Source organism: Podarcis liolepis (assembly GCF_965112155.1).
Source record: "Podarcis liolepis genome assembly, chromosome: 2".
NCBI lineage: Eukaryota > Metazoa > Chordata > Lepidosauria > Squamata > Lacertidae > Podarcis > Podarcis liolepis.
In genome coordinates this window covers 125,423,517-125,450,456 of record NC_139555.1, presented here as the reverse complement: position 1 = coordinate 125,450,456, position 26,940 = coordinate 125,423,517, and the positions used below count along the sequence as shown (strand labels likewise).

At 45.9% G+C, this 26,940-nt stretch overlaps 1 protein-coding gene across 3 annotated transcripts; it reads right to left on the bottom strand.

Moving 5' to 3' along the window:
- Positions 1-13,338: 13,338 nt before the first annotated feature.
- On the bottom strand, positions 13,339-21,005 carry LOC310701433 (uncharacterized protein). 3 transcript variants are annotated; one of them, XM_083492257.1, is made up of 6 exons: positions 20,928-21,005; positions 18,170-18,399; positions 17,606-17,779; positions 17,352-17,478; positions 15,652-15,732; positions 13,339-15,103 (listed from the first exon to the last, which is right to left on the bottom strand). In XM_083492257.1, exons 3-6 carry the CDS (start codon positions 17,678-17,680, stop codon positions 13,569-13,571), a joined length of 1,818 nt encoding a protein of 605 aa, XP_083348383.1. In that variant the 5' UTR covers positions 17,681-17,779; positions 18,170-18,399; positions 20,928-21,005; the 3' UTR covers positions 13,339-13,568. The 3 variants fall into 3 exon arrangements, with proteins under 3 accessions (XP_083348383.1, XP_083348382.1, XP_083348384.1); XM_083492256.1 differs by having other exon boundaries at positions 15,652-15,735; positions 20,928-21,004; XM_083492258.1 differs by lacking the exon at positions 15,652-15,732.
- Positions 21,006-26,940: the final 5,935 nt, after the last annotated feature.

Below are 26,940 nucleotides of genomic sequence, written 5' to 3'. Positions count from 1 at the left end.
CACACAAAAGGTAATATTTTGCACTGCCCCTAGATGGTTCTAGAGGACCAATCACATCAGCATACACCCGCTGAAACGCTCTGTCGACCTTCTTGGTCACCTTCCTGGTGCTCGTGCTGGTCACACCTGCAAGAGAGATTTCGTTAGAATCAGAAGAATTACATTTCATGTAATCACTTTGATCAAAAGTCAACAAATACAGTCCATCTTTCTCTTTGGCTGTAAGAAACAGTTCTCCATCTTTGTAGATCTTGCAGCTTTTAGCATCATAGGACAGTTTCAGTCCTTTCTTTGCAATCTGCGACACACTCAGCAGATTAAATCTCAGTTCTGGAACCAGGTAAACATCGCTTATAGTCAAGTTCAGACTCTCAAGATACACAGTTCCAATTCCGGTTGTTTCCAACTCTTGACCGTTGGCCTGTTTCACAGTGAAGCTTTGCTTCTTCAACATCGAAAACAGTCCTCTGTGCGGGCACAAATGTTTTGTACACCCAGTGTCGATTATAAATGCGTTCCCAACATCTGGCGTGGTTCCTTTCGCCATCATAGCCTTTGCAGGTTTCTCCTGGCACCTGGAACGGCTTTTGCCTGACGCCTCAGGCTTCGTAGAGCTGTTCTTTGCTCCTCTTGACTGGCGCGGCTTCTTACAGTTTCGCTGTAGATGCCCAGTCTGTCCACAATTGTAGCATCGGACAGCACTCAATGCTACACCATGCTCTCCAGTAGATTCAGCAGTGGGGAGATTTGAACTCTGTTCTACCCTCCCCCTGTCCTTCACTTCCAGTGCAGCAAGTCTGTCGTGTTCATTCAGAACCACAGCACACACTCTCTCCGCGGTTAGCTGCGCGGCCGGTAGGGAACCAAGCTGACTGGCAACAACCTTGTAGGTGTGATTAAGGCTGTTTATCATCATGAAGCAAAACACTTCCTCCTGTAGACGGAAATTGTGTTCCACCATCTGTTGACGCAGAAACTTCATCTCTGTCAGGTGCGCTTGAACATCTCCATCAGGCGCTAGTCTCAGATTGGTCAATTTCTCAAAATACAGCAACGCTGAAGAACCAGCATCTCTCTGATGCGTTGTACGCAGCGTATCCCAAACCTCTCGCATTTTCTAAATGCTGGATATGCACAAGCTGCTGATCTGAGATACACAGAATTATAGCAGTCCTGGCCCTCACGTTCTGTGATTCCCAACCTCTGGTTGGTGCTGCAGGGATGGGGTTTTCAATTACATCAAAAAGCCTCTGATTCTGCAGCAGGGCCTTCATCTTTACAGACCAAGATGAATAATTGTCATTGGTTAAGGGAGGTGGGCAAGGCAACCCCCCCTTCTTGGCATCCATCTTGAAGCCAAGCCTTCAGCTCACACTCTCAAACAAACTGTAAAATCCAACAGTTGTTTTTTTTGCCTTCTGTAGCAGGCAAACTGCAAGTTGTTTACGCTCTTTGCACCTGGCAGCTAAACTCTGGCTGCTATGGAAAGTCCCTCCAAGAGCTCGTAAACTTGTAGCCAAAACACTCCGTGGCTTTGTTTCGCTTTCCCAGGCTCACACTCACAGTCCAGCCCCTTTGCCAGTAACTTTCCACTACCGTTACTTAGCAAGAGTGCATTCAGGACTTCTTATCTTAACCACAGGAATTTGTGGAATGCAGGCTCCAGCTTTGAGCTGCAGGCCTTTCCTCCCGGAGCTTTTGTTTTTCAAACGCAGAGCTCCCGTGAACCAGGGAATTAATCAACCTGCGTTCACACTTTTAGCCCGAAATGCAGCATCATACCTTGAGCTTTGTTGCCTTGGAAAACACCTCTTCTTTCCACCAGCCGTCTGTTGAGCCTCTGGCTTCTCTCAGATGCTTGCCTTCTCCCTTGGAGCAGAGGAGGACAATCCACCAGCCTCTCATGCAGATGTCCGATGAATCGCAACCATCCAAAGGCTGCCATATGTTAGTATCTTCGCTCACAGGCAGAGGTACCTGGCCTCCCCCGAGGCAATTGAGCGAGATACTGTGTTTACCTTCCGTCTGCAACTGCCGGCAGGCTAGGTAAACAAACCCGGCGATTCTTCTCATTAGACGTGAGAAAGAACACACCCTCTGCTTTCCTCTTCTTCTCTCCCTCCCTGCATTCTCCCAGGGAGGGGAAATGAGACAGACAGGAGTCCTTTTTACATGTTTTATTCCTGTCACTCAGCAGTACATAGAAATGCGACTGTTCCCTTCAGACTCCATCAGAAGAGACACAACTCCTCCCCTGTACTTCCAGCACAGGTCACATGACACTCTGAGCTAACATCCGGTGCTCAGTACAGAGAATAGGCTCCACCTTTTCTCCAACAGTACATCTGCAAAACACAACATCCTGTTTTGCATTCCAGCCATCTGGAGCTGGCTTTTGCCTTGGTGCTTTTTCCCAACACACATCCCCATCAGGCTTCAGCCTCATGTTTGTGAGTTTCTCAAAATGCAGCAGTGCTGCGCCAGAGGCGTCTCTCTGATGAATTCGCTGAAGCATGAGCCAAATCTCTCTCGCAAATTCCAAATGTGCTATATGTACGAGCTGATTGTCTGCCACACATAAGACGATAGCAGACCTGGCCTGCACATTAGAATCATTCCAGACTCTTGAAGGTGCTGCTGGAATGGGATTTTGAATCACCCCAAATATTCTCTGTCTCTCAAGCAGGGCTTTCATTTTCAAAGACCACAAGGAATAATTGTCATTTGTTAGGGGGGGTGGATAAGGCAAACCCGCCCCTTGCTTGGCACCCATCTTGATCCCAAGTTACAGCTTTCAGCTACGAGCTGAAAAATCCAACAGCCTGTGAGCTGTTTACTGCTGCCTGCTACGTGCCGTAAGCTACGCTGCAAATTCCAACAGCCTGTGAGCCTCCCGGCTTGCTTCCCTCTTGCCTTTGAAGCTTAACGAGCCCTTAAATCAGCCCAAAAGTACTCACGATTCCTTGGCAGTCGATGGCAATGTTTATCAGCACTCCCCCAGAATGCTTGGAATGTGGCTTTCTCGCTCTGTTTTAATCCAAAAACAGCAGCTTTTCAGTGAACCGGAGAACCATTCAATCTGCGTTCACCATGCAGCCATCAATCAGAAACTGCCAGAGGTCCGTGGAACGTTGCAAACAGCAAAAAAAGCCTCCACCGGGTACCACAGCCATCCTTAGCAGACACTCGTAGCCACAGCCATCTGCCTGCTACCACTTGTTGGAAAACCGGCCCCCTCAGGAGAGGCTGGCCCCTTCTCCAAGGCTCCAGGGGCCTGTTTGCCAGTGATCTACCCTGGCTGGCATCCCGCAGTCCAGGGAAATCTTGATAGGCGACACCTCCCTAATGAAAGGTGCACACCCCCTTCCCTCTTGCATACCAGCAGGAGAAAGAAGATAGTCAGAAAGTCTGTTACATCTCTACTTTATTTCTGACTGTACAACTGTACAAAAAAACGTGTCTGCTCACTCAGACTTCTCCGAGTCACTGCATCAGACTTCCTTCACACAAGCAACAGGAAGGTCTCATATTACACAAAGAACAAAGCCCTGTGAATTCCATGGAACATCCTGTCCTACGGTCAGCTTCATCATGTGATGTAAACATCCAGCTGCTTGTTCGCAGCTGCGTAGTACTCATATCCCAACAGAATGAAATAATAATAATAATAATAATTTATTATTTATACCCCGCCCATCTGGCTGGGCCTCCCCAGCCACTCTGGGCGGCTTCCATAAAAACCAAAAATACAATAAAATATCACACGTTAAAAACTTCCCTGAACAGGGCTGCCTTAAGATGTCTCCTGAATGTCAGGTAGTTGTTTATCGCTTTGACATCTGCTGGAAGGGCGTTCCACAGGGCGGGCGCCACTACCGAGAAGGCCCTCTGCCTGGTTCCCTGTAGCTTTGCTTCTCGCAATGAGGGAACCGCCAGAAGGCCCTCGGCGCTGGACCTCAGCGTCCGGGCAGAACGATGGGGGTGGAGACGCTCCTTCAGGTATACTGGACCGAGGCCGTTTAGGGCTTTAAAGGTCAGCACCAACACTTTGAATTGTGCTCGGAAACGTACTGGGAGCCAATGCAGGTCTTTCAAGACCGGTGTTATATGGTCTCGGCGGCCGCTCCCAGTCACCAGTCTAGCTGCCGCATTCTGGATTAGTTGTAGTTTCCGAGTCACCTTCAAAGGTAGCCCCACGTAGAGTGCATTGCAGTAGTCCAAGCGGGAGATAACCAGAGCATGCACCACTCTGGCGAGACAGTCTGCAGGCAGATAGGGTCTCAGCCTACGTACCAGATGGAGCTGGTAAACAGCTGCCCTGGACACAGATTTGACCTGTGCCTCCATGGACAGCTGTGAGTCCAAAATGACTCCCAGGCTGCGCACCTGGTCCTTCAGGGGCACAGTTACCCCATTCAGGACCAGGGAATCCTCCACACCTGCCCGCCTCCTGTCCCCCAAAAACAGTACTTCTGTCTTGTCAGGATTCAACCTCAATCTGTTAGCCGCCATCCATCCTCCAACCGCCTCCAGACACTCACACAGGACCTTCACCGCCTTCACTGGTTCTGATTTAAAAGAGAGGTAGAGCTGGGTATCATCCGCATACTGATGAACACCCAGCCCAAACCTCCTGATGATCTCTCCCAGCGGCCGCATGTAGATGTTGAAAAGCATGGGGGAGAGGACGGAACCCTGAGGCACCCCACAAGTGAGAGCCCAGGGGTCTGAACACTCATCCCCGACCAACACTTTCTGAACACGGCCCAGGAGGAAGGAGCGGAACCACTGTATAACAGTGCCCCCAGCTCCCAGCCCCTCAAGACGGTCCAGAAGGATGCTATGGTCGATGGTATCGAACGCCGCTGAGAGATCCAGCAGAACTAGGAAACAGCTCTCACCTTTGTCCCTAGCCCGCCGGAGATCATCAACCAGTGCGACCAAGGCAGTTTCAGTCCCATGATGAGGCCTGAATCCCGACTGGAAGGGATCCAAATGGTCCGCTTCTTCCAGGCGTGCCTGGAGTTGTTCGGCAACCGCTCGCTCAATCACCTTGCCCAGGAATGGAAGATTTGAGACTGGGCGATAGTTGGCCATCGTGGCCGCATCTAAAGATGGTTTTTTAAGAAGCGGTTTAATAACCGCCTCTTTCAGTGGGTCTGGGAAGGCTCCCTCATGGAGGGAAGCATTCACCACCCCACAAAGCCCATCGCCCAGTCCTTCCCGGCTAGCTTTTATAAGCCAGGATGGGCAAGGATCCAGGAGACAGGTGGTTGGTTTCACTCGTCCAAGCAGCCTGTCCACATCCTCGGAGGTAACAGATTGGAATTGATCCCACTCAACTTGACTAGACAGAACTCTAGCACTCTCCCGCCCCGGCCCTGCTCCCACGGTGGAGTCTACTTTTTCCCGAATCTGAGCGATTTTATCTGCAAAAAACTTTGCAAAATCATTGCAGGAGAACATGTGGCCCATACTGGGCCCCAATGTTGCAGGTGGTTCCGCTAAATTGTGAACCACCTGAAAAAGTCTCCTGCTGCTGTTTTCTGCAGATGCAATAGCGGCGGTGAAGAAATTCTTCTTCGCCGTCGCTATCGCCACTTGGTAGGCTCGACGTTGAGCTCTAACCTGTGTCCGGTCAGATTCGGAATGAGTTATCCGCCACCGGCGCTCTAGCCGTCTCAACGATTGTTTCATTGCCCTCAGATCCGTGGAAAACCACGGGGCTGTCCGGGCTCCATGCAATTGGAGAGGGCGCTTCGGAGCCAAACAGTCAATAGCCCTGGTTAACTCCACATTCCAGCGGGCCACCAGGGAATCAGCTGAAAGGCCATCAACATGGGATAAAGCATCCCCTACCACTCTCTGGAAACCATTTGGATCCATTAAGTGGCGGGGGCGGACCATCCGAATTGGTCCCACCTCCCTGCAGAGGGGATGGGTTGCAGAGAAGTCCAGTTGCACTAGGAAGTGATCTGACCATGGCACTTCTTTCGTTTCGCTTTTACTTAGTGTCAGATCACCAACATCCATAGAGGTAAACACCAGGTCCAAGGCATGTCCACGGCTATGGGTTGGGCCAGACTTATTCAGGGACAGCCCCATGGAGGCCATGCTTTCCACGAAGTCCCGAGCGGCCCCTTGTAAGGTCGTGTCGGCATGGATGTTAAAATCCCCCAGGACGACCAAGCTAGGTGTCTCCAGGAGAACATCTGCCACGACCTGAAGCAGCTCGGGCAGGGAATCCTTGGTGCAGCGGGGAGGTCGGTACACCAAAAGGAATCCTGTACTGCCCCTATTGCCCAACTTCCAGAACATGCACTCAGAAAACTGGGTCTTCCCAATAGGACGCCTGGTGCAAACTAATGACTTCCTAAAAATCACTGCAACCCCCCCCCCCCCGAAACAATCGGTTCTGTATGTAAATAGCACAGAGAAATGCTTCTCCCCAGAATTTTATGGCTAAGCCAGAATCACATAGCATAGAGTCTACCATTCTTTGTAAATACCTTATCTTGCATTCTGCAATCGAATTTTCTTCGGGTGAAAAAGGACACAATTTTCAGTGACTAATGCCACTTTTTTCAGCCATATCTGGAGGGCTTCAGACATGAACTCGCCTCCACAGTCACTCTGCAATTGGGTAACTTTGTAGGAAACTGCCTTTCTATATAGTTGACCCAATTTTTAATCAGTTGACTGGTTTCACTTTTGTGTTTTAACAAGTATACCCAAGTATACTGGCTATAATCATCCAGAAGAACCAGAAAAAACTTTGCTCCTCCTTCGGATTCTGCAAATGGCCCACGAAGGTCTGAGTGTACTAAAGCAAATGGCTTCTTGTTAATTCTATTACTTTCAGGATAAGATCCCCGCTTACTTTTAGACTCCTTGCAGGTATTGCAGTCCAGAAAAACTGAACATTTTTTCATTTTAATTTCCTTACTTAATTCTGGCATTTTTGCAATACTGCGGAAATTGGCATGCCCCAAACGACGATGCCACAAATGCTGGCACTCATCATGCAAGGCTCTATTACAGGATTTAACACATGCCCCAGACTCACTTACTAGGTGGTCTTTTAAAAAAAACCAACAACCATTTTTTAATGACGCTGTAACCACTTTCCCAGCTTTCTCTATTTTACAGCCTGAACCAGAGAAAGTTATCTTAAACCTTTGTTTAACAAGACTTGCAACTGAATGCAAATTATTTTCTGAACTTTGTACACATAATACATTGGTAAATTTGGTGTTTAAACAGTTAATATTCACACTAACTTTTCTAGCTGACTCATGCACTGTTCCGTCAGCTAGTACTACATTTACAGATTTACAAGGTTGCTTTTCTACAAGGGCTTGTGCAGACTTAACAAAAAAGTTTGTCGCTGCTGAGTCTAAAATCCAGTCCTGTCCAACGTCGTGACTGGTGCCTCAAACTGCTGCAGAAACATACTGGATTCTACTCTTCCTGTCTTCTTGCTTCCCAGCAAACGCAGGCCACCATTTTCTTGTGTTTTCTCCCACAAACACAGTGCACTGTCATACTAAATGCTTGGTTGACCCATGATGATAGCATCTTCTGACTGTGAAAGCTGCTTCCTCTGTGTGGTCAATGACCTCTTTATGTTGCCGCTCCTCATCAGTTGCATATATTTTACTGGACCACCTCCCATTTTCGGAGTTATGGTGAGGTGTTGTCGCCTTCCTCTCATGGCGTCTTTCCTCCTCATCATGCAAATACCCAGTTAAGAAATGCATCGTTAATTGGCTTTCTGGAATTGCCTCCAGCGTCATCACAAAATTATCCCATGACTCAGGAAGTGAAGACAGCACAATATAAACCTTTCTCTGCTCAGAAAAATGTTCCCCAAGTTCATTTAACTGTGAAAATAAATAATGCATTCTTTGAAGGTGTTTTGAAACACATTCACCCTCACTTAGTCTGGTTTGGTAATTTTACTACCAGCAGTATCTCTAACATGTATCGCTCTCAGTGCTTTCCAAATCTCACTTGGTGTTTCAAGGTCTCACATTTGAGATAACTGTGACTTCTCTAAACTCAAAATTAGATTGACATAGGCTTTATCTTCCAGCCTTTGGTCTGTATCATCTAACTCTTCATCCTCATCTTTTACAGGAGGGTTAACAATAACAGTCCAACATTGTTCTTTCTTGGCTGCATCTGTAAACTCCATGACATATAACTGGATTCTCCCAGTTTCTCTACTGGGAAATATGAAGCTCCCCCTTGAACTCCAGCTCCAAGTCCAGCCATAGCTCCATCCAGCTTTCAGCTTTCCACTTAGTCTTTACTCACACGTGGCTTGAAGGAATGTTCGGCTCCTGGTCTCAAACAGACTCTCCCTGCCGACGCCTTCACACAGCCAGCTGCTTGAGAAACGCTGAGTCACTTTTCGCTTTGCAGAGAGACACGGGTATGATGATTCTTTCTTAAAAAGAAAGAATAAGCACTTACTCAGAAGTAAGCCCAGCTGCTTGTAATTGTGGTGGGGACCGGAGGTAGCGTGTCCTAGATTTATATAGTTCAGGCTTTTTAGAAGCAGCGAGTTTTCTCAGAAGTCAGCCCAGGTGACACTTGAGGACCCTTCTGGTTCTATAGTTCTAACAGTTAATTGGGGTGGGGGAGGGGCAGTTTCTCATCAAAGCCCCAAGAGCAGGAGGGCAAGAGGCAGCTTGTCATGTCTGGTTCCCATCCAACCACAAGCAGGAGCTGCTCTGTAGCCTTAGCTCCATGGTTAGGCAGTCTCCAGGCAGGGTGGGGGATCAGTGGATGGGAAATCAGGAAGGGCAGGGCTGATTGCCAGAGAGGACACAGAGGTAAAGATGCGGAGTGGTGGAAGGGCAAATATATAAAACTGCAAAATCAAGGTAGGTGTCAGTCAACACTGATGGCCTTCTCCTATGACTGCCAGTAAGTACGGCCAGCTGATGCATGTTTTGGCCTAACGTTGTGTTATGTACTGAGCTTGGATCCTAGAACAATAGGCAAGTAGGATCCTAGAAGGCAGCATCCTGATTGGTCTGCAGGAGCCGCCCAATCCGGCTCCAGGAGGAAGTGAATCAGCTCCCGGTGGGGAGTTGAATCAGCCAATCATGAGGGAGCCATTGTGTAAATAATGTATACATAGCCAGAGGTTTTTGGGAAAACTTACTCCCTGTTTGCCATGAGTTGAAATAAAGAACATGAAATCAACAGTCGTCTCCAAGTATATTTCACGTTGCCCGCTATTTTGTTCCTTCTGCTTCCAGAATTTCATGCATTTAAATTTAGCAAAGGTAAAGGACCCCTGAATGGTTAAGTCCAGTAAAAGGTGACTATGGGGTTGCGGTCATTATCTCGCTTTCAGGCCATGGGAGCCGGTGTTTGTCTGCAGACAGCTTTCCAGGTCATGTGGCCAGAATGACTAAACCGCTTCTGGTGCAATGGGACATACCTATTTATCTACTTGCACTGGTGTGCTTTCAAACTGCTAGGTTGGCAGGAGCTGGGACATAGCAACGGGAGCTCACTCCGTTGTGGGGATTTGAACCGCTGACCTTCCGATCGGCAAGCCCAAGAGGCTCCGTGGTTTAGACCACAGCACCACCCATGTCCCTTTAAATTTAGCAAGCACTAGTAAAAATACAGTGTTACTGTGTGATTGCCTTTTCAAATAAAGAGGTTCCTCACAGGAAAGGGAGAAGTTCTCTGTCCATGAAGTACAGGGAGATTTGGTTTTAAAACCCCCAGAAGGAAGAATCACTCTGCTGAGATACATGGTTTTTGCAAATAAGAAAGGAGACTTGTAAAACCTCTGTTTGTATTAGGAGACAAAGTTGGGTTTAAAGGCTTTCTTATTTTATTTTTCTTTTCTATTCTTTTCTTTTGTATCCTGGGAAGCTTTGCAAATAAGTTGTAGTGAAAGAGGGAAAACAGGAAATCAAATATCAAAATATTAGTTTAGAGGGAAAGTACACCATGAGAAAGTAGAGTGAGAGATTAAGGATGGAATTACAGTGATACAGTGACAGAGTGTGGCTAAAAAACAATTGCAGGGGTTTTATATTTTTCTTTTAAGTATTTCCCTATAATAAAGGACAAAGTGCCATCTAGTGATATTTGGATATAATTACAAGCATTGAAGACAGGAGTGCCTGGCGTGCTCTGGTCCATGGGGTCACGAAGAGTTGGACACTACTAAACAACTAAACAACAACACAAGCATTGATGGGAAAAGAAAGCAATATATATATACATCTTTACTTATTTTATTTTCTTTCTTTTCTTTCTCTCCTTCCTCCCTTTTGCTTTTTCTCCTCTCTATACAGAAATCAAAAATTGAAACTTAATACATAAATGTAATTGTTGAAAATTGTTAAAAATTGTTTAGTTATTCTGAATATCTTAAATAATAACTGGAACTTTATTTTTTATTTGTTACTTTGTATTCTGAATATTTGAAAGGAAGTAGGGAAGGGAGAGAACAGCGGGAGAAGGGAGGGAAAGGGTATATATAGATACGCTTTTTTGTGTCTGCTTCTATTGTTGCGGACAAAACTATGGCTAATACAGGCAGAAAAACCACCTCCAGGCCCAACTACAACACCAAGTCAGATAAAAGGATCAATTGCAAAAGGGGACATAAAGTCTGATTTAACATCAAATTTATTAGAAATGAAGAGATGAGGAAAGGAATACAGAGGCTGGAACATGTACTGGAACATGAAAAATGTACTAAAAGATATAATTCCTCCAAACCAGGTAGGATTCCTTCCAGAACACCAGATTCAACATAATACCAGGAACATCATCAATATATTAGAATATCTGGAGTTCAAAAATGAAAAACAAGCAGCCATGATGCTCATACACACCGAAAAGGCATTTGATAATATCTCATGGGTCTTTATGAAACAAATAGATAAACTTAATGGTCTGCAGAAAAAGGTTTGAAAGAGGTATAGAATCCATCTACTTTTCACATCTACTTTATAGTGAAACTAATAATCAATGGCAATATCACAGATAGCATTGAAATTAGGAAAGGAACAAGACAAGGGTGCCCCCTATCCCCCCTTTTATTCATACTAGTGCTGGAAACCTTGCTGAATGAACTGAGGAAAGAAGAAAGAATAAAAGGTATCAGGATTGGAGAAAAAACATACAAAATAGGAGCATATGCGGATGATGTGATAGTGACAATCAGAAACCCCAAAGATGGTATCCCATTGGCAACAGAGATAATTAATGAATTTGGACAACTGGCAGGACTCAAAATTAATAAAAAGAAAAACAATTTATTAGTTAAAAATATGAGTTCAGAGGAAAAATTGGAATTACAGGAAATTACTGGCTTACAAATTAAGCAAAAAGTAAAATATCTGGGAATTTGGCTGTCAAATAAATGTATTAATCTATATCAAGATAATTATGTTAAACTATGGAAGGAGATTAAGAGGGACCTGGAAATCTGGAGTAGGCTCCATCTCTCCTTTTAGAGCAAAATTTCTGTGTTTTGCCTAAGTTGATGTTTTTGTTCCAAACCATCCCAATTTTGGATGGTATAAACTGCTTTAAAAATTGGAAAAAGGATATAGCAAGATTCATTTGGAATGGCAAGAAACCAAGAATCAAACGCCAAATTTTCATAGACCAAAAGGAGAGAGGAGGATTTGCTTTGCCTGGTTTCGAATTGTATCATGCGGCAGCCGGCTTAGTGTGGATCCAAGATTGGATAGTCTTGAAAGACTACTTGATCTAGAGGGCTATGACAATCATTGGGATGGCACGCAAATATGATATACAAGAAGGTGAAGGTCCGCAGGGGTTTTTTGAATCATATAGTAAGTAAATCATTATATAAGATATGGAATAAACATAAAGACCTTCTGGAACTTAAGACCCCCTTGGTTGACCTCCCCACTGGAAGCCATGGCTGTAAAAAATAAAGAAAGAATATGCAAGGAGATTGGGCAAGGTATAGAATGATTCTGGAAGAGAATAACAACAAATTAAAGCTGAAAGAATTTGGAAAAATTAGACTATATTTAACAGATTGGCTACAATACTTTCAACTGAAGGAAAGATTTAGTATTATAGACAAAGGAAAAGGATTTGCAAATAAAACTTCTAAATTTGAAAAGGAGCTCCTCTAATCTAAGAGTAAATATATTACAAAAATGTATAACCTCCTTCTGGATTGGGAGGTAAAGGAAGAGGAAGTGAAAGGATCTATGATATGTTGGGCCCAAGACTTAGGATACAACATATCCATGAATCAGTGGGAAAAACTGTGGAGAGTGGATATCAAATTTACAGTATGCATGAACCTAAGAGAAAACGTCATGAAAATGTTATATAGATGGCATTTGACACCAGCAACACTAGCCAAAATGTACAAGAACAGGTCAGAGTTATGCTGGAGATGTAAGAAAGGAATTGGAACATATATGCATATTTGGTGGGAATGTGAAAAGATCAAAGAATTTGGGGACATCATTTATAATGAGTTAAAGAAAATGTTTTAAGATCCCATTCCCTAAAAGACCCGGGGCATTTCTAATAGGTATCATGACAGCAGAAATTAAGACATTTAGACCATTATTCATGTATGCAACAACTGCAACACGAATTCTAATAGCAAGAAACTGGAAAAAGCGAAACCATCCCTTCAAAGATTGAGTGGCAAGCCCAAATTGATAGAGTACTTACAATTAGTAAGGAGAATGGGAGCAGTGAGAGGAAACTCAACACAAGAAGGTAATAATGAGTGGATAGTAATTAAGGAATATCACAGCCAAAACGTTTGAATATACAGTGGTACCTCGGGTTAAGTACTTAATTCGTTCCGGAGCTCCGTTCTTAACCTGAAACTGTTCTTAACCTGAAGCACCACTTTAGCTAATGTGGCCTCCTGCTGCCGCCGTGCCTCTGGAGCCCAATTTCTGTTCTTATCCTGCAGCAAAGTTCTTAACCTGAAGCACTATTTCTGGGTTAGCGGAGTGTGTAACCTGAAGCGTATGTAACCTGAAGCGTATGTAAACCGAGGTACCACTGTATGGGTTTTATGTTGCTGTTCTTATAACAGGGAGTTGGACTAGAGGATCGTTGGACTCCCCTTGACCTCTACAGTTCTAGGATTCTACAGCCAATCCTGCTTCCTAAACACCACTGTTGTGCTCCATTTTCCCCAACTCTGGATTCCCAATTCTCTCTTCAAAGACCAAACATCAACAGACTCTCAGCACATGTTCACTTTCAATGAGCACTCTACAGTAGCATTCTGCAGCACTAACAGTACATTGTATCTTTCATTACACTTACTATTATGAGACATTACCTCCATTGCTTTAATACATATATGCACAACATTCCATACAAACACCAGAGCACCAAACACAGTACATGATATTTCCCTCTATGGGTTTGTTGACATGAAGCACAAAATGAACTCTGTGTGAAAAACGTGGCACACTCCATACATCTAAATGGGTTCTCCCCTGTGAGAGTCCATGTCTTAATCAATAACTCCATTATAATTGAAACACATTCAACACTCCTTCCACTTAAACCATTGTTCCTCTGTGAGTTTGCTGATGTTTTCTAAGAGTTACACTCTTACTGAAGCTCTTCCCACACTCCAAGCATTTAAATGGTTTCTCCCCTGTGTGAGTTCTAAGATGTATAGTAAGGTGTGAACATCGACTGAAGCTCTTCCCACACTCCATACATCTAAATGGTTTCTCCCCTGTGTGAATTCGTAGATGTGTTGTAAGAGCTGAACTCTGAATGAAAACTTTCCCACATTCCATACATTTAAATGGTTTCTCCCCTGTGTGAGTTCGTAGATGTAAAGTAAGGTGTGAACCGTGTCTGAAGCTCTTTCCACATTCCATACATTTAAATGGTTTCTCCCCTGTGTGACTTCGTTGATGTAAAGTAAGCTGTGAACATTGACTGAAGCACTTCCCACACGCCACACATTTAAATGGTTTCTCACCCGTGTGAGTTCTTTGATGTACAGTAAGTATTCCATTGTGACTGAAGTTCTTTCCACATTCCATACATTTAAATGGTTTCTCACCAGTGTGAGTACGTTGATGTACAATAAGTACTCCACTCTGGCTGAAGCACATCCCACAATCCATACATTCAAATGGTTTCTCTCCTGTGTGACTTCGTTGGTGCACAGTGAGTTTTGCACTACAAATGAAGCTCTGCCCACACTCAAAACATTTATATGGTTTCTCCCCTGTGTGAATTCGTTGATGTAAAATAAGGCTTCCACTCTGACTGAAACACTTCCCACACTCTATACATCTAAATGGTTTCTCCCCCGTGTGAGTTCGTTGATGAATCGTAAGTTGTGAAGACTTACTGAAGCTATTTCCACACTCCATACATTTAAATGGTTTCTCCCCTGTGTGAGTTTGTTGGTGTCTAGTAAGGTTTCCTCTTTCTCTAAAACACTTCCCACACTCCATACATCTAAATGGTTTCTCTCCTGTGTGAGTTCGTTGATGAATCATAAGTTGTGAAGACTTACTGAAGCTCTTTCCACACTCCAAACATTTAAAGGGTTTCTCCCCTGTGTGAGTCAGTTGATGATTTCTAAGCACTCCACTATTGGTGAAGCTCTTTCCACACTCCTTACATTTAAATTGTTTCTCCCTTGTGTGAGTTCGTTGATGTCTAGTAAAGTGTGAACACTGTCTGAAGCTCTTTCCACAATCCATACATTTATATGGTTTCTCCCCTGTGTGAGTCCGTTGATGTCTAGTAAGATGTGAACACCGCCTGAAGCTCTTTCCACACTCCATACATTTATATGGTTTCTCCCCTGTATGAGTTCGTTGATGTACAGTAAGTTTCCCTCTTTCACTGAAGCTTTTTCCACACTCCATACATCTGAATGGTTTCTCCCCTGTGTGAATTCGTTGATGTACGGTAAGTTTTCCTCTTTCACTGAAGCTCTTTCCACACTCTATACATTTAAAGAGTTTCTCCCCAGTGTTAGTTTGTAGATTTGTGCTAAGGTGTTCACTCACACTGAAGTACTTTACAGATGGCCCTTCAATATTCTGCTTGCCTTCTCCATCACCTGGTTTAAAGTGGGGATAGGAAAATATTGTTAGATATTCAATGAATAGAACAAAGCAACTCAACACAGAGCAAGACCAATCAGCATCTTCTCTTCTTTTAACATCTCCTGGATTCCTTTCTCCCCTATGTACCAAATTTATAGGAAAGGTAATCTGAAAATAGCCTCAATAACCCCTAGTATCCAGTTTTACCTTCAACTCCCATGTAACACTGAGCACCAAGAGAACCTTCTATGCTGAGATGAGGCATCTATGGCCCTCAAGATGTGGTTGGACTCTAAGTACCATCAACCCAAGCAAAGATGGCCAATGACCAGGGATGGCGGGAGTTGTAGTGCAGCCACATCCAGAGAGAGACACTTTCCCCCTCCTGTGAAAATGCTATGACTCTGTATTCAGTTTTCTCCTTCCTCCTTGATCTGTAACCTGCACCAGGATGCTGGAAAAGATGGGCCCTCGTTCTGATCCAAAACGGCTTTTTTAATATTCCTACACATGAAAGGGGACATTGAAAGTTACAATCTCACAGCCAAGTGGAAGCATGTACCTCGCAATTTCTCCAGGACAACATCAGTGTACTTTTCTGTTCCAAACGACGAGATGAGCTCAGACTTGAGTATCAGAGTCCCTGCTATGTGGAATAAGTAAAATAGAAGTGTTGTTTATGTCATATGTAACTGTACAAATATTCAAAAATATTAATCTTGTGAAATAAACAGCAAAGTATCTGGTGGCCCATTAAAAACTATTAAATGACATGGACCAGTAAACCTCATGCCATCATTATTATCCTATGAGTCTCTGCAGAGAGCAAAACCCACCCCTGTATATAGTGTTTATTGACCTGACTAAGGCTTTCGACACTGTAAATCATAATGCCCTGTGGACTGTCCTTCTGAAAATTGGCTGCCCAGATAAATTTGTGAACAACATCCGGCTCCTCCATGGGACATTCGCAGAGAAACCAAAATGCTTGTTTACAAAGCTATTTTACTACCAACCTTACTATATGCTTGTGAAACATGGACCACTTATAAACACCATCTCCAACTCATTGAAAGATTCCATCAACGGTGTCTCCGAAAAATTGGGAAGATAGGAGGACTAATATCAGTGTACTAGAAGAAGCAAAGATTACCAGTGTTGAAGCAATGATTCTTCAACATCAACTTCGTTGGAGTGGTCGTGTTGTGCGGATGCCTGATGATTGTCTTCCAAAGCAACTACTCTATTCCGAACTTAGAAATGGAAAGTGTAATGCTGGTGGTCCACAAAAGAGGTTTAAATACTGTCTCAAGGCAAATCTAAAAAAATGTAGTATAAACACTGACAACTGGGAAACACTGGCCTGCGAGCGCTCCAGTTGGAGAACAGCCTTTACCAAATGTGTCATGAGCTTTGAAGACACTCAAACCCAGGATGCAAGGGAGAAATGTGCTAAGAGGAAGGCACGCTTGGCAAATCCACACTGTGATCAACTCCCGCCCGGAAACCAATGTCCCCGCTGTGGAAAGACGTGTGGATCCAGAATTGGCCTCCACAGTCACGGACTCATTGTTGAAACTGTGTTTATGGAAGACAATCTTACTCGGCTACGAGTGATCGCCAAAGAAGATGAGTCTTTTTGTGTATTATGAACAGGTGTTTTTTGTGAATTCATACCACAATATCGGCTTATGAAGAGTTGTCTACCGACAAATATACAGCATTGCTAGAAACTACATATTCAACATCAACTGCGTTGGACTGGTCACGTTGTTCGGATGCCTGATTATCTTCTTCCAAAGCAACTACTACTTAGGAATGGAAAGTGAAATACCGGAGGACAACAAAAGAGGTTTCAAGATGCTCTCAAGCCAAATCTAAAACAATGCAGTATAAGCACAGAAAATTGGGAAACACTGTCCTGTAAGTGCTCCAATTGGATAATAGCCTTTACAAAAGGCTTCATGGACTTTGAAGAAAGACAAACACAGGAGAAGAGGGAGAAACAAGCAAAGATGAAAGCACGTTTGGCAAAGGCTGACCGTAATTAACCTATGTCCCCACTGCCGAAGGATGTGTGGATCTAGAATTGGCCTCTATAGTCACTTATGGACACACCGTTAAGACCGCGTTCATGGAAGACAATCTTACTCGGCTACAAGGGGTCGCCAAAGAAGAAGACACAACATGAATAAATGGCTCAAACAGCAGATTCACACCTTCAACGTCTAACAGCCAGGAGGAATAAAAATATGCCCTTACCTAGAGAGGCCACCATCTCATAATTCTCCTCCATGACTTCCTTGTGCAGAGCTCGTTGGCCAGGATCCAGCAGAGCCCACTCCTCCTCCGTGAAAAACACAGCCACCTCCTCAAAGGTCAAGAGGGCCTGGAAGAAGAAGAGGAAGAAGACAGAGCTTCTCTTAGATCCCCATCATCCCCACTCAACAGAGGGAGGCTGGGTGGTCCCATCTGTGCCTCTTCCCTCCTCCCTCCTCCTGTTGCTCTTTCCCTACCTGAGGAAGCTGCCTGACTCCTCTTTCCACTCCACCTTTAAGAAGAGGCCGTTCAGAGGGGGTCTCAGAGGCCATTGCGCTGCCAGTGGAAAGGACGGAGGAGGAGGCATAAACTGGGCCACTTCTGGGACTCTCTCAGCTGTTGCCACGATGCACTCAATGTAGGGAGCAGCTCTTTACGGAGAACAATGCAGAAATGATGATGATGGTAACAACAACAACAACAACAACAACAATCTATTGAATTTATATTCCACCCTATAACTGGAGGTCTCAGGGCTGTTCACAGAAAGGAGGGTTTATTTTGGGTGGGAGACATTTACACAGATAGCATACCTTTTAGAAATTACAAATACCTGATGTACAGATGGTATATAACACCAGTGAAACTAGCTAAGATGTACAAAAAAGCCCCACACAAATAATAATAAATGTTGGAAATGTAAGGGAAAACATGTTTTACAATATGTGGTGGGAAGGTAAAAAGTAAAACACTTCTGGGAAATGATTTACAATGAAATTTAAAAAAAATATACATTTGAAAAAAGCCAGAAGCTCTATTACCTGATATTGTAGGTACAGAAATTCATAAGAATGATAAAAACTTGTTTTTAGATGCGACCACTGCAGCAAGAATACTATTAGCCCAACGATGGAATCAGGAGGAAATGCCAACAAAAGAAGAGTGGCAAATGAAATTGATGGACTATGCTGAGTTGGCGAGACTAACGGGGAAACTTTGGAATCAGCAGGACCAGACTTTCCTGAAGGACTGGAAGAAATTTATGATGTATCTGAAAGACCATTGTAACCAATTAACATCACTTGTAGGGTTACAAGAAGTTTTGTAAGGAATTTTACAAATTACTGCGAAAAGGATTAAGAATAGTTGATGTAGGATTTGGACTTATGGCAAAAAATATAGTAATAAAATGCAAAATGCTGGGAAATATGTGTAAAAACCAACAAAAATTATTTTTTAAAAAAAGAAATTATAATTACCAATATTAATAAAGTAATACTCATAAATTCTATAACAAATACAAAATCCAAACACATATTATGAAAAATATAGGAAGTGTTAGTGAAAACCCAATGTGCTATGTACCCCAACTTTGTGAATGTTAACCATTTTTATAGATGAAAATGCTGATTTGAGATATCAGGGATTCATTCCCTTTGTTTTAGTAGCTGCTTATCAACTCATTGCTCAAAACTGGAAAGCTTTGGAACACTTGAGATTATCATAATAGGGACCAGCTCTCCTGTGATTCCCTTCAAGGGAGTGCAGGCAGTGAACTGGAAAGATGTAATTCTTTCTACAGGAACTTTATAATACTATAAGCTGCATGAGTTTTTAGGGAACATTCAGCTTCGGTTTGTAAACTTCTAGGATCAAATCCCAAACTCTGAATGAAGCTTCACAGAAAGCATTACGGTCAGTACCTCTGAAGACCTCGCTTTTCCTTTCCCCCGAACAGCCATCCAGGAAACCTGTTTCTGACCATTTGATACATTTAGAATAAAGGAAATTCCTGAATTATGGGCAGAATCTGCAGTCAGAAGAAAAGCAACACCTGGAGGGCACCAGGGTGCAGAAGCTCCATCCAAGCGGAGCAGATGGAAATATTTAGCGCACTCTATGCGCTAACATGGATTGTAGTTTAGGGGACAGAGATATGAAGTTCAGTGGCTTCTGGCTTCCTAGTCCTTCCTCTTGAGAACGTGTGTATGGGTGTGTGTGTGTGTGTGTGTGTGTCCTTTTATCTTCCCTACACTGCAAGGAAGGACAGGAGGAGAAATAATCAGGGGGTCCAAACTGGGCACAGGGCATCCCTCCTGAGCAGGGGGATGGGAGACTGGGTCTCCCTGGTGGAAGCACAGCACCCAAACTGCAGGGTGGGGAACCCCAGACCCAGGGGCTAAATTGGCCCTCAAGTCACCTCTCTCTTTCTCTCTCTGGCCCTCAGGAACTTCCCCAGTGCCACACCCTCTTTCCAATGCTTCCCAGCTGCCTCCTGAGGTTTTTCTGTGGGGCTGGGAAAAATCCCTGGAAGGCAGGCAGCTCCTGAACAAAGCTCAGAGTCAGCCCCATAGCCCCACCCACTTTGTCCTCTGGCCCTGCCCATCAATCTGGCTGTCATCCTGGCCCACCCTGCAGGGTTCTGGTGTGAGCATTGCCCAGGTGGTGGGTTTTAGATCACCTACAGTATTACAAGGCCCTCCTGGCAACCTGGATGGGGACGAGGCCAGGCAGGAGTGAGGCTGGCAGCACCGGCAGAGAAAGTCCCTCAGCACCTCTGCGCTGGGCCAATCCTGCAAGACAGGCCAGATCTCCCACCCCTGGGAGCTTTGATTCTCCTTCCCGACAAAGTCCCAAGAGGATATCTGGAGAAGCCTCTTTTTGGAAAGAAAGAGCATCAAAATCTGCGGGGGGGGGGATCAGTTTCATTCCCCAAGACTAGCTGGGGGTCAGCCCCCTTCCCAAGAAGTAAATTCTCGTTTCTTTTGCTTCCTTCTCACATCAGCCTCTTTCTTACTCAGGAAGCTCCGGAGGCCGATTTCCCTTGACATTGTCTATCTCTCACCCCCCACCCAGTTCGAAATCTCCCCCCTCTCTCCCACTCCAGAGGCGACTCTATTCTCCAGCTGCTTCCACTTCCTCTCCCCTGCTTGCCCCCCCATCTCCGACCCACTGAGGCAGGGGCTTCAGCAGCAGATTTCGGAGGGGGGAGCAGATCAGGGTCCTGGAGGAGCAAAGCCCCCCCTCCCGCCCAGACCGGCTCCCTGACGCAGGAGGCAGAGCCTGGGGGGAGCGATTGGGGGGGGGGGTAGCAGTGAGAAGGGAGATGGAGGGTGTTAAGCAGAGAGGGGAATCACTAGGTGGAATGGGGCTGCCCCCCCCTTTGAATGGAGGAGGACTGACCTGTGAGTCAACATGCACAGGGTGGGGCTGCAAATCCCTTTGTAATTAAGTTCCACTGGGGGGGGTGTCACCCTTTTGTGGTTCGTCTCAAGTGTCTCCCCCCCCCCGTCCTCCCACCATGGGAGCCTGGCTTGATCTCTGCGCTTCGAAAAGGATCTTGCAATGTAAACCCTGTTGGGGGAGGGGGACCCCACTTTGCAACAGGATGGCCTGCATCCAGCTCCCCCCCCCCCATGATTTCTACAGAGAAAGGGCAGGCCCCCTCCCTGCTTTCTTTGAACCCCCCCCCCCGCAATCCTCCCGCCTCCTTTCCTAGCTGCCGTGTTTGTCGATTCAGGCAGAGGGAAAGCAAATCCTTCTCCCCCCCTTTCCAAATAACCCCCAAATATGCGACACCTCTTTCTCCTCTTCTCCAAGTCCGCTTCTCTTCCTGGAATGAGGATGGAGACCGCTCCCCTCAAAATAGCCCCCCCCATAAAACCCCCTTCCTGCCTCTCTAGGAAGCCCAGCTCATTGACCCAGAGGAAGGGGGAGCGGCAGGAGATACGCCTCCCCCTCCTTGCAAAACAGAAATTCCCTTCCCAGCCGGCAAGCCCTATATTCCCGTTTATTTAGTGAGAAATTCATGGGTTCGATTTCCTGCAGCGGTAGCGAAAGACAACTTTAATAACAAATGAGCAACAAGACCCTTGGCCGCAGGAGCAAAGACAAACCCCGAAAGATGGGCAAGATGGGGCATTTCTCTCCAGGGAGGGTCACCCCCTAACTGCCTGGGATATTGCTCATGGTCATTCAGTGAAAGCCCTAACACCAGGGGTGCATTTTGAGGGGTGGTTGCTGTGGTATGTCGAAGGACCAGAAGGGAGCTAACTTTGACACTTGAGAACACAGCAAAGGCAGAACAAAACAAAATGCACTGGCAGAATCCGAGACCAGGGAGAAGAGTCGGTGGAAGAAGATTGGAAGAAATTTGAAGACTATTTACAGAAATACTGCAAAATTAATGAATGTTAGAATGATGTCAGAATGAAGTTAAGTGGTTTTAGCAGCAATGTTATAAAGGTGTATGTAAAAATGGATTGTTAACAGGTGAGAATCCAAAGTTATAATATATTAAGCTAAAGGATTAAGACAAAAACAAAGAGGGAAAGAAATTGCTAATTTAACTAATTGAAATGGAATACAAAAAAGGGAGGTGTGAGGAGGTCAGGGAATCAAGGAAATGAAATGTAAGGCATGGAAAGATTGATTTGTTTTTAAGTGTTTTTTTAATCTGTATTTTGTACTTTTTATTCTCTTTATTTCTTTCTTTTTTTCTTTTCTTCTTATTTATGTAATCTTTTTTTGAAACCTTAATAAATATTCAAAAAAACAAAAAACAAAACAAAACAAAATGCACATCTCAATCATTATGGGACCTTCCTGCCAAGTGCAGAACATAGACGTTTATTGAGAGAACGTTTCTCCCAAAGTGCTAGAATGCCATAAGTAGTTTAGTAAAAGAACGGAAGATGTGCTATTATTGTATAATATCCCATGTCCACTTGGGTTGCGAACGGGATCCGTGAGGGATGCATGTTTGCAACCAGCAGCGTTCGCAACCTGCAGCGGCGTGTCTGCACGCGCGGGATGCGATTCGGCGCTTCTGCGCATGCGCAAAGCGTGATTTAGCGTCTGTAACCTGAGGTATGACTGTACAGTCATACCATGGATCCCGAATGCCCTGGAACTCGGACGTTTTGTTTCCGAACGCCGCAAACTCGGAAGTGACTGTTCCGTTTGCGAACGTTGTTTTGGAACCTGAACGTCCGAAGGGGCTCCCGCGGCTTCTGATTGGGAAAGTTCAGCATCCACGCAGAACTAGGAGGGAGCGTGTTTTTTTTTTCATGGGAACTGGCAGCAGAGGGAGGAGGGATGTTATTGTCTCTCTTGCGTACCCTCCGCAGCTGCAGCCCAAAAGGAGCCCACGGGCCTCATCTTCGCCTGCCTGCCCAGGGCTGAGGCTTGTGGTGGAGGCAAGCGCCTCATACCTTTCCTTGGCAGCCAGCTGACTGGCCGTTGGGCAATGCCAGTGGCCGGAGCAGGGTGCCTGAGGCACCTGCAACCCTAATATCCATCGTGCGAACGATGAGATTGATGCGTTGGGGATACATGCTCTATCAGAAGGCCTCGTATACAACCAGTGTCTAAGTCAGTGTTTCCCAACCGGTGTTCCGCGGCACACTAGTGTGCCGTGAGACGTTGGCTGGTGTGCCGTGGGAGGGAGGCGGGCGAGGCGGGCGGTGAGAGGCGGCGGCGGCGAGGATCCGCGTCGAGCCGGGGGCGGCTCCGCGGTGGTGGTGCCGAGGTTTCTCTCTCCATTCTCCCCTCACACACACACAGAGGAAATAACACAGGATCAGCTGACAGGACCCAGCCAATGGGGCGGCGGCGGGGCAGCGCGTGCAAAAGGGAGTAGCGCGAGACAGCGGACGAGGAGGAGGCCGGCATGTCCGGGCAGCAGCAGCAACAACAGCAGCAGCAGCAACTCCCGGCGACGGCTCCTCAAGCCCCGGGCAACCCTACTCCCTCACCGGCCTCGGCCGCCCTCCTGCTCCACCCGCCGCCGCCTCCCCCGCCGCCGCCGGCCACCTTGGCCCCGCCGCCGCCCCCTCCTCCGCCCGCTATCGCCGCCACCACCACAACAGCCGCCGCCGCCTCAGCTGCCGCCGTCCCTCAGTCCCTCACTTTGCTGCCTCCTCCCCCCCCACCCCCAAAGCTTGGAGGTTCCCCGGCAAGGGGGAGGGGAAAACATGAAAACTTTCACTTTCGTGCGTCCCTCCTGGCGTGACGCTGCGCGCTGACGTCACGGGGCTGTAATGGTGGTGTGCCGCGAGATTTTTTTCATCAAACAAGTGTGCCTTTGCCCAAAAAAGGTTGGGAAACACTGGTCTAAGTTACAGATAGGTAGCCGTGTTGGTCTGCCATAGTCAAAATAAAAAAATTCCTTCCTGTAGCACCTTAAAGACCAACTGAGTTAGTTCTTGGTATAAGCTTTCGTGTGCATGCACACTTCTTCAGATACACTGAAACAGAAGTAATAGGTCTTACAGGAAAAGGCAAGGGGTGAGAAGGTGAGAAATGGCTTAGTCATGTATAATGAGATAAGAATCCAATGTCTCTGTTCAGACCAGGTCTCTCCATTGTTTTACCAAACCCCTTGCCTTTTCCTGTAAGACCTATTACAGTCGTTAAGAGTCGTCAACAGGCTCATCTCAGCTATCTGCCAATCTCCCATTCCCACCACCCTTCTGAGTAATACCCCTCCCCACCTTCTCACTATATAGAAGGATCTGGCAACTTCTGTTTCAGTGTATCTGAAGAAGTGTGCATGCACACGAAAGCTCATACCAAGAACTAACTCAGTTGGTCTTTAAGGTGCTACAGGAAGGATTTTTTTTATTTTAACCAGTGTCTAATTTAAGGTTTCTCCAAAAAAAGATGCATTTGACACAATCTCCCTTTCTCTCCTTTGCTTGAAGAACAGGATATTTTAATGCCATGATAATCATTATCATGGGATGCGGGTGGCGCTGTGGGTTAAACATAGGAGCCTAGGGCCTGCCGATCAGAAGGTTGGCAGTTCGAATCCCCACGATGGGGTGAGCTCCCATTGCTCTTGCCAACCTAGCAGGTCGAAAGCACATCAAGGTGCAAGTAGATAAATAGGTACCGCTCCGGCGGGAAGGTAAACGGTGTTTCTGTGTGCTGCTCCGGTATGCCAGAAGCGGCTTAGTCATGCTGGCCACATGACCTGGAAGCTGTACACCGGCTCCCGCGGCCAGTAAAGCGAGATGCTCGCCACACCCCCAGAGTCGTCCACGACTGGGCCTAACAGTCAGGGGTCCCTTTACCTTTAATCATTATCACGGAGGTATTTGTGGAGGAGATTATAATGACTGGTAATGTCTAGCCAAGCAAATTGGTAGTTGGGTTCCTACTGAGGGTATTGGGGGAGCCAAAATGACCGTGATGTGGGATTGAGGATTGGAGTGGTCATTCTGTGATATTATGGCAGTGGACAAAGCTGTATTTACTTTGAATAAATGAATGTTGTTTTTTCAAATAAAGGTCTTGAATTCAATTCTTTGCATGCAGGAGAAGGTTGCAGGTGCAATCCTCGGCAGGTAAAGAGACCCTGGTTGGCACCTGTCTGCTCAGGAGAAGGGGGCCTTTGGGGGTGAAGTCCAACTGTGGGCATCTTGCAGCACCTGCTGTGGCTGCTTCAGGTCATGGGCAAATGCTCAATGCCGGCAGAGGGAGAAGCTCCAGATCAGGGGTCCTCAAACTACAGCCCACGGGTTGCATCCAGTCCGCCATGGTCCTAGATCCAGCCTGCCCGTCCATTGCAGAACCCCGCCATGAAGCCACTGTACCGGCTTTACCTCAAGTGTGGATGTGGCATTTGCCTGTTCATTTGAAAATGTCTGTACAGGGGGAGAGAAAGGGTTAATATGTAGACCAATAGAACAGCCAGAGGCGGAGCCTACCTGCTTATAAAAGGGCTTAGCCCCAGGTTTGAGTTTGAGTTGGTTGGTTGGTTGGTTGGTTGGGAAAGGCAGTTGGCAGGCAGTTGGAAACAGAGAGACAGTTAAATGCAGTTGGTTCTTGTGTGAGGGGAGGTAGAAGAGTTAGAGACAGGATAAAATAAGACTAAGAAGGTAAAGAATAACAGCGTTTGGAATGCAGTTAAAGTTTATTTGTGTTTGCAATAAACGACACTCTTCTTTGTTAACTTAAGAACCTGACTGAGACTAAGTGATTTACCGGGGAAGACCTGGTTGGTGGCAGCGGATTAGTGGTGTACGGGTCAATAGTCCGTGAGACGACCGGGGGCTCCGTACGAACGCCACAGCGGGGACTGACTGAGTGGGCAGAAAGTGAGGGGAGCAGCAGCAGCAGCTCCTCCTGTGAACAGAGCGGCTGCAAAGGCGCCACAGGAGGAAGAAGCTCTACCACAAGCCAGGGGAGCCAGCTTGCCCACCCCAACCCCTGGTCTGCCCCAAAGAAGCAAAGGTAAAGGTAAAGGGTCCAGTTGTGACCGACTCTGGGGTTGCAGCGCTCATCTCGCTTTACTGGCCGAGGGAGACGGCGTACAGCTTCCGGGTCATGTGGCCAGCAGGACAAAGCCGCTTCTGGCAAACCAGAGCAGCGCACGGAAATGCTCTTTACCTTCCCGCCGGTGTGGTACCTATTTATCTACTTTCACTGGTGTGCTTTTGAACTGCTAGGTGGGCAGGAGCAGGGACCGAGCAACGGGAGCTCACCCCAAGCTCAAAGATGCAGAATGGAAATGGCACCTTGCCTTTCTGACAGATGTAACAGAGCTACTCAACAGTTTCAATGTTCAACTTCAAGGAAAGGGGAAGCGCATCTGTGATATGTTTTCACATGTGAAAGCATTTCAAGTAAAATTAGACCTCCTCAACTGAAGGAGGAAAACTTCTGCCATCTCCCCACAACTCAAAACCTGTTGGCGGAAAAACCAGCAGTTGCATTCCCAAACAAAACGTGTGGATTTACTAGAAATGTTGCAAAAGGAGTTTCAAATCAGAATTAAAGAGCTTCACCTCCATGAACAGGGCATACAGCTTTCCCGGAACCCATTTTCTGTAGACATTGAAATTGTTGATCTGATTTCCCAAATGGAAATGGCCGAACTACAGAACTGTGACTCTATGAAAAACACATTCAAATCAAGCAGCCTCACTAATTTCAATGCATCTCTCCCCTCTGAGACATATCTTAAATCCCAGGAGCCATGCACTCAAAATTGCAACCATCTTTGGCAGCACCTATGTCTGTGAACAGATTTCCCCCCAAAGGAAACATCTGAAATCTCAAACCAGATCCAGACTAACCGATGAACACTTGCATCACTTGCTACGACTAGCAGCGACAAATATGGAACCAGATATTGAGCATCTCATTAGCCAAAACCAGGTCCATACTTCCCATTGGAATACTTATAAGTTGACGTTGATTAAAATCATTTTTCATTTTAAATATTGTATTGTTTTTCCTGGTTTTCTGTGCAAATAAAATATGTGCAGTGTGCATAGGAATTCATTCATATTTTTTTTCCAAATTATAATCCAGCCCGCAACAGTGGCTGAGGAACAGTGAACCGGCTCCGTTTAAAAAGTTTGAGGACCCCTGCTCCAGATGAGCTCTGCTTTCGGCCTCCTATACTGACAGCTCTTTCTACAGATTTCTGAAAGATGGGCCAATTACGTGGGCACAGAGATTCCTCTCTCCACAGGAAAATGGCGCTCCTGAAACCACTGGCAATGCCCACATTTCCCTGTGCCACCTTCCCTCCCCATGTTGGTTATTCCTCACAGCACCTCCTTCATTCCAGCTGCCATTT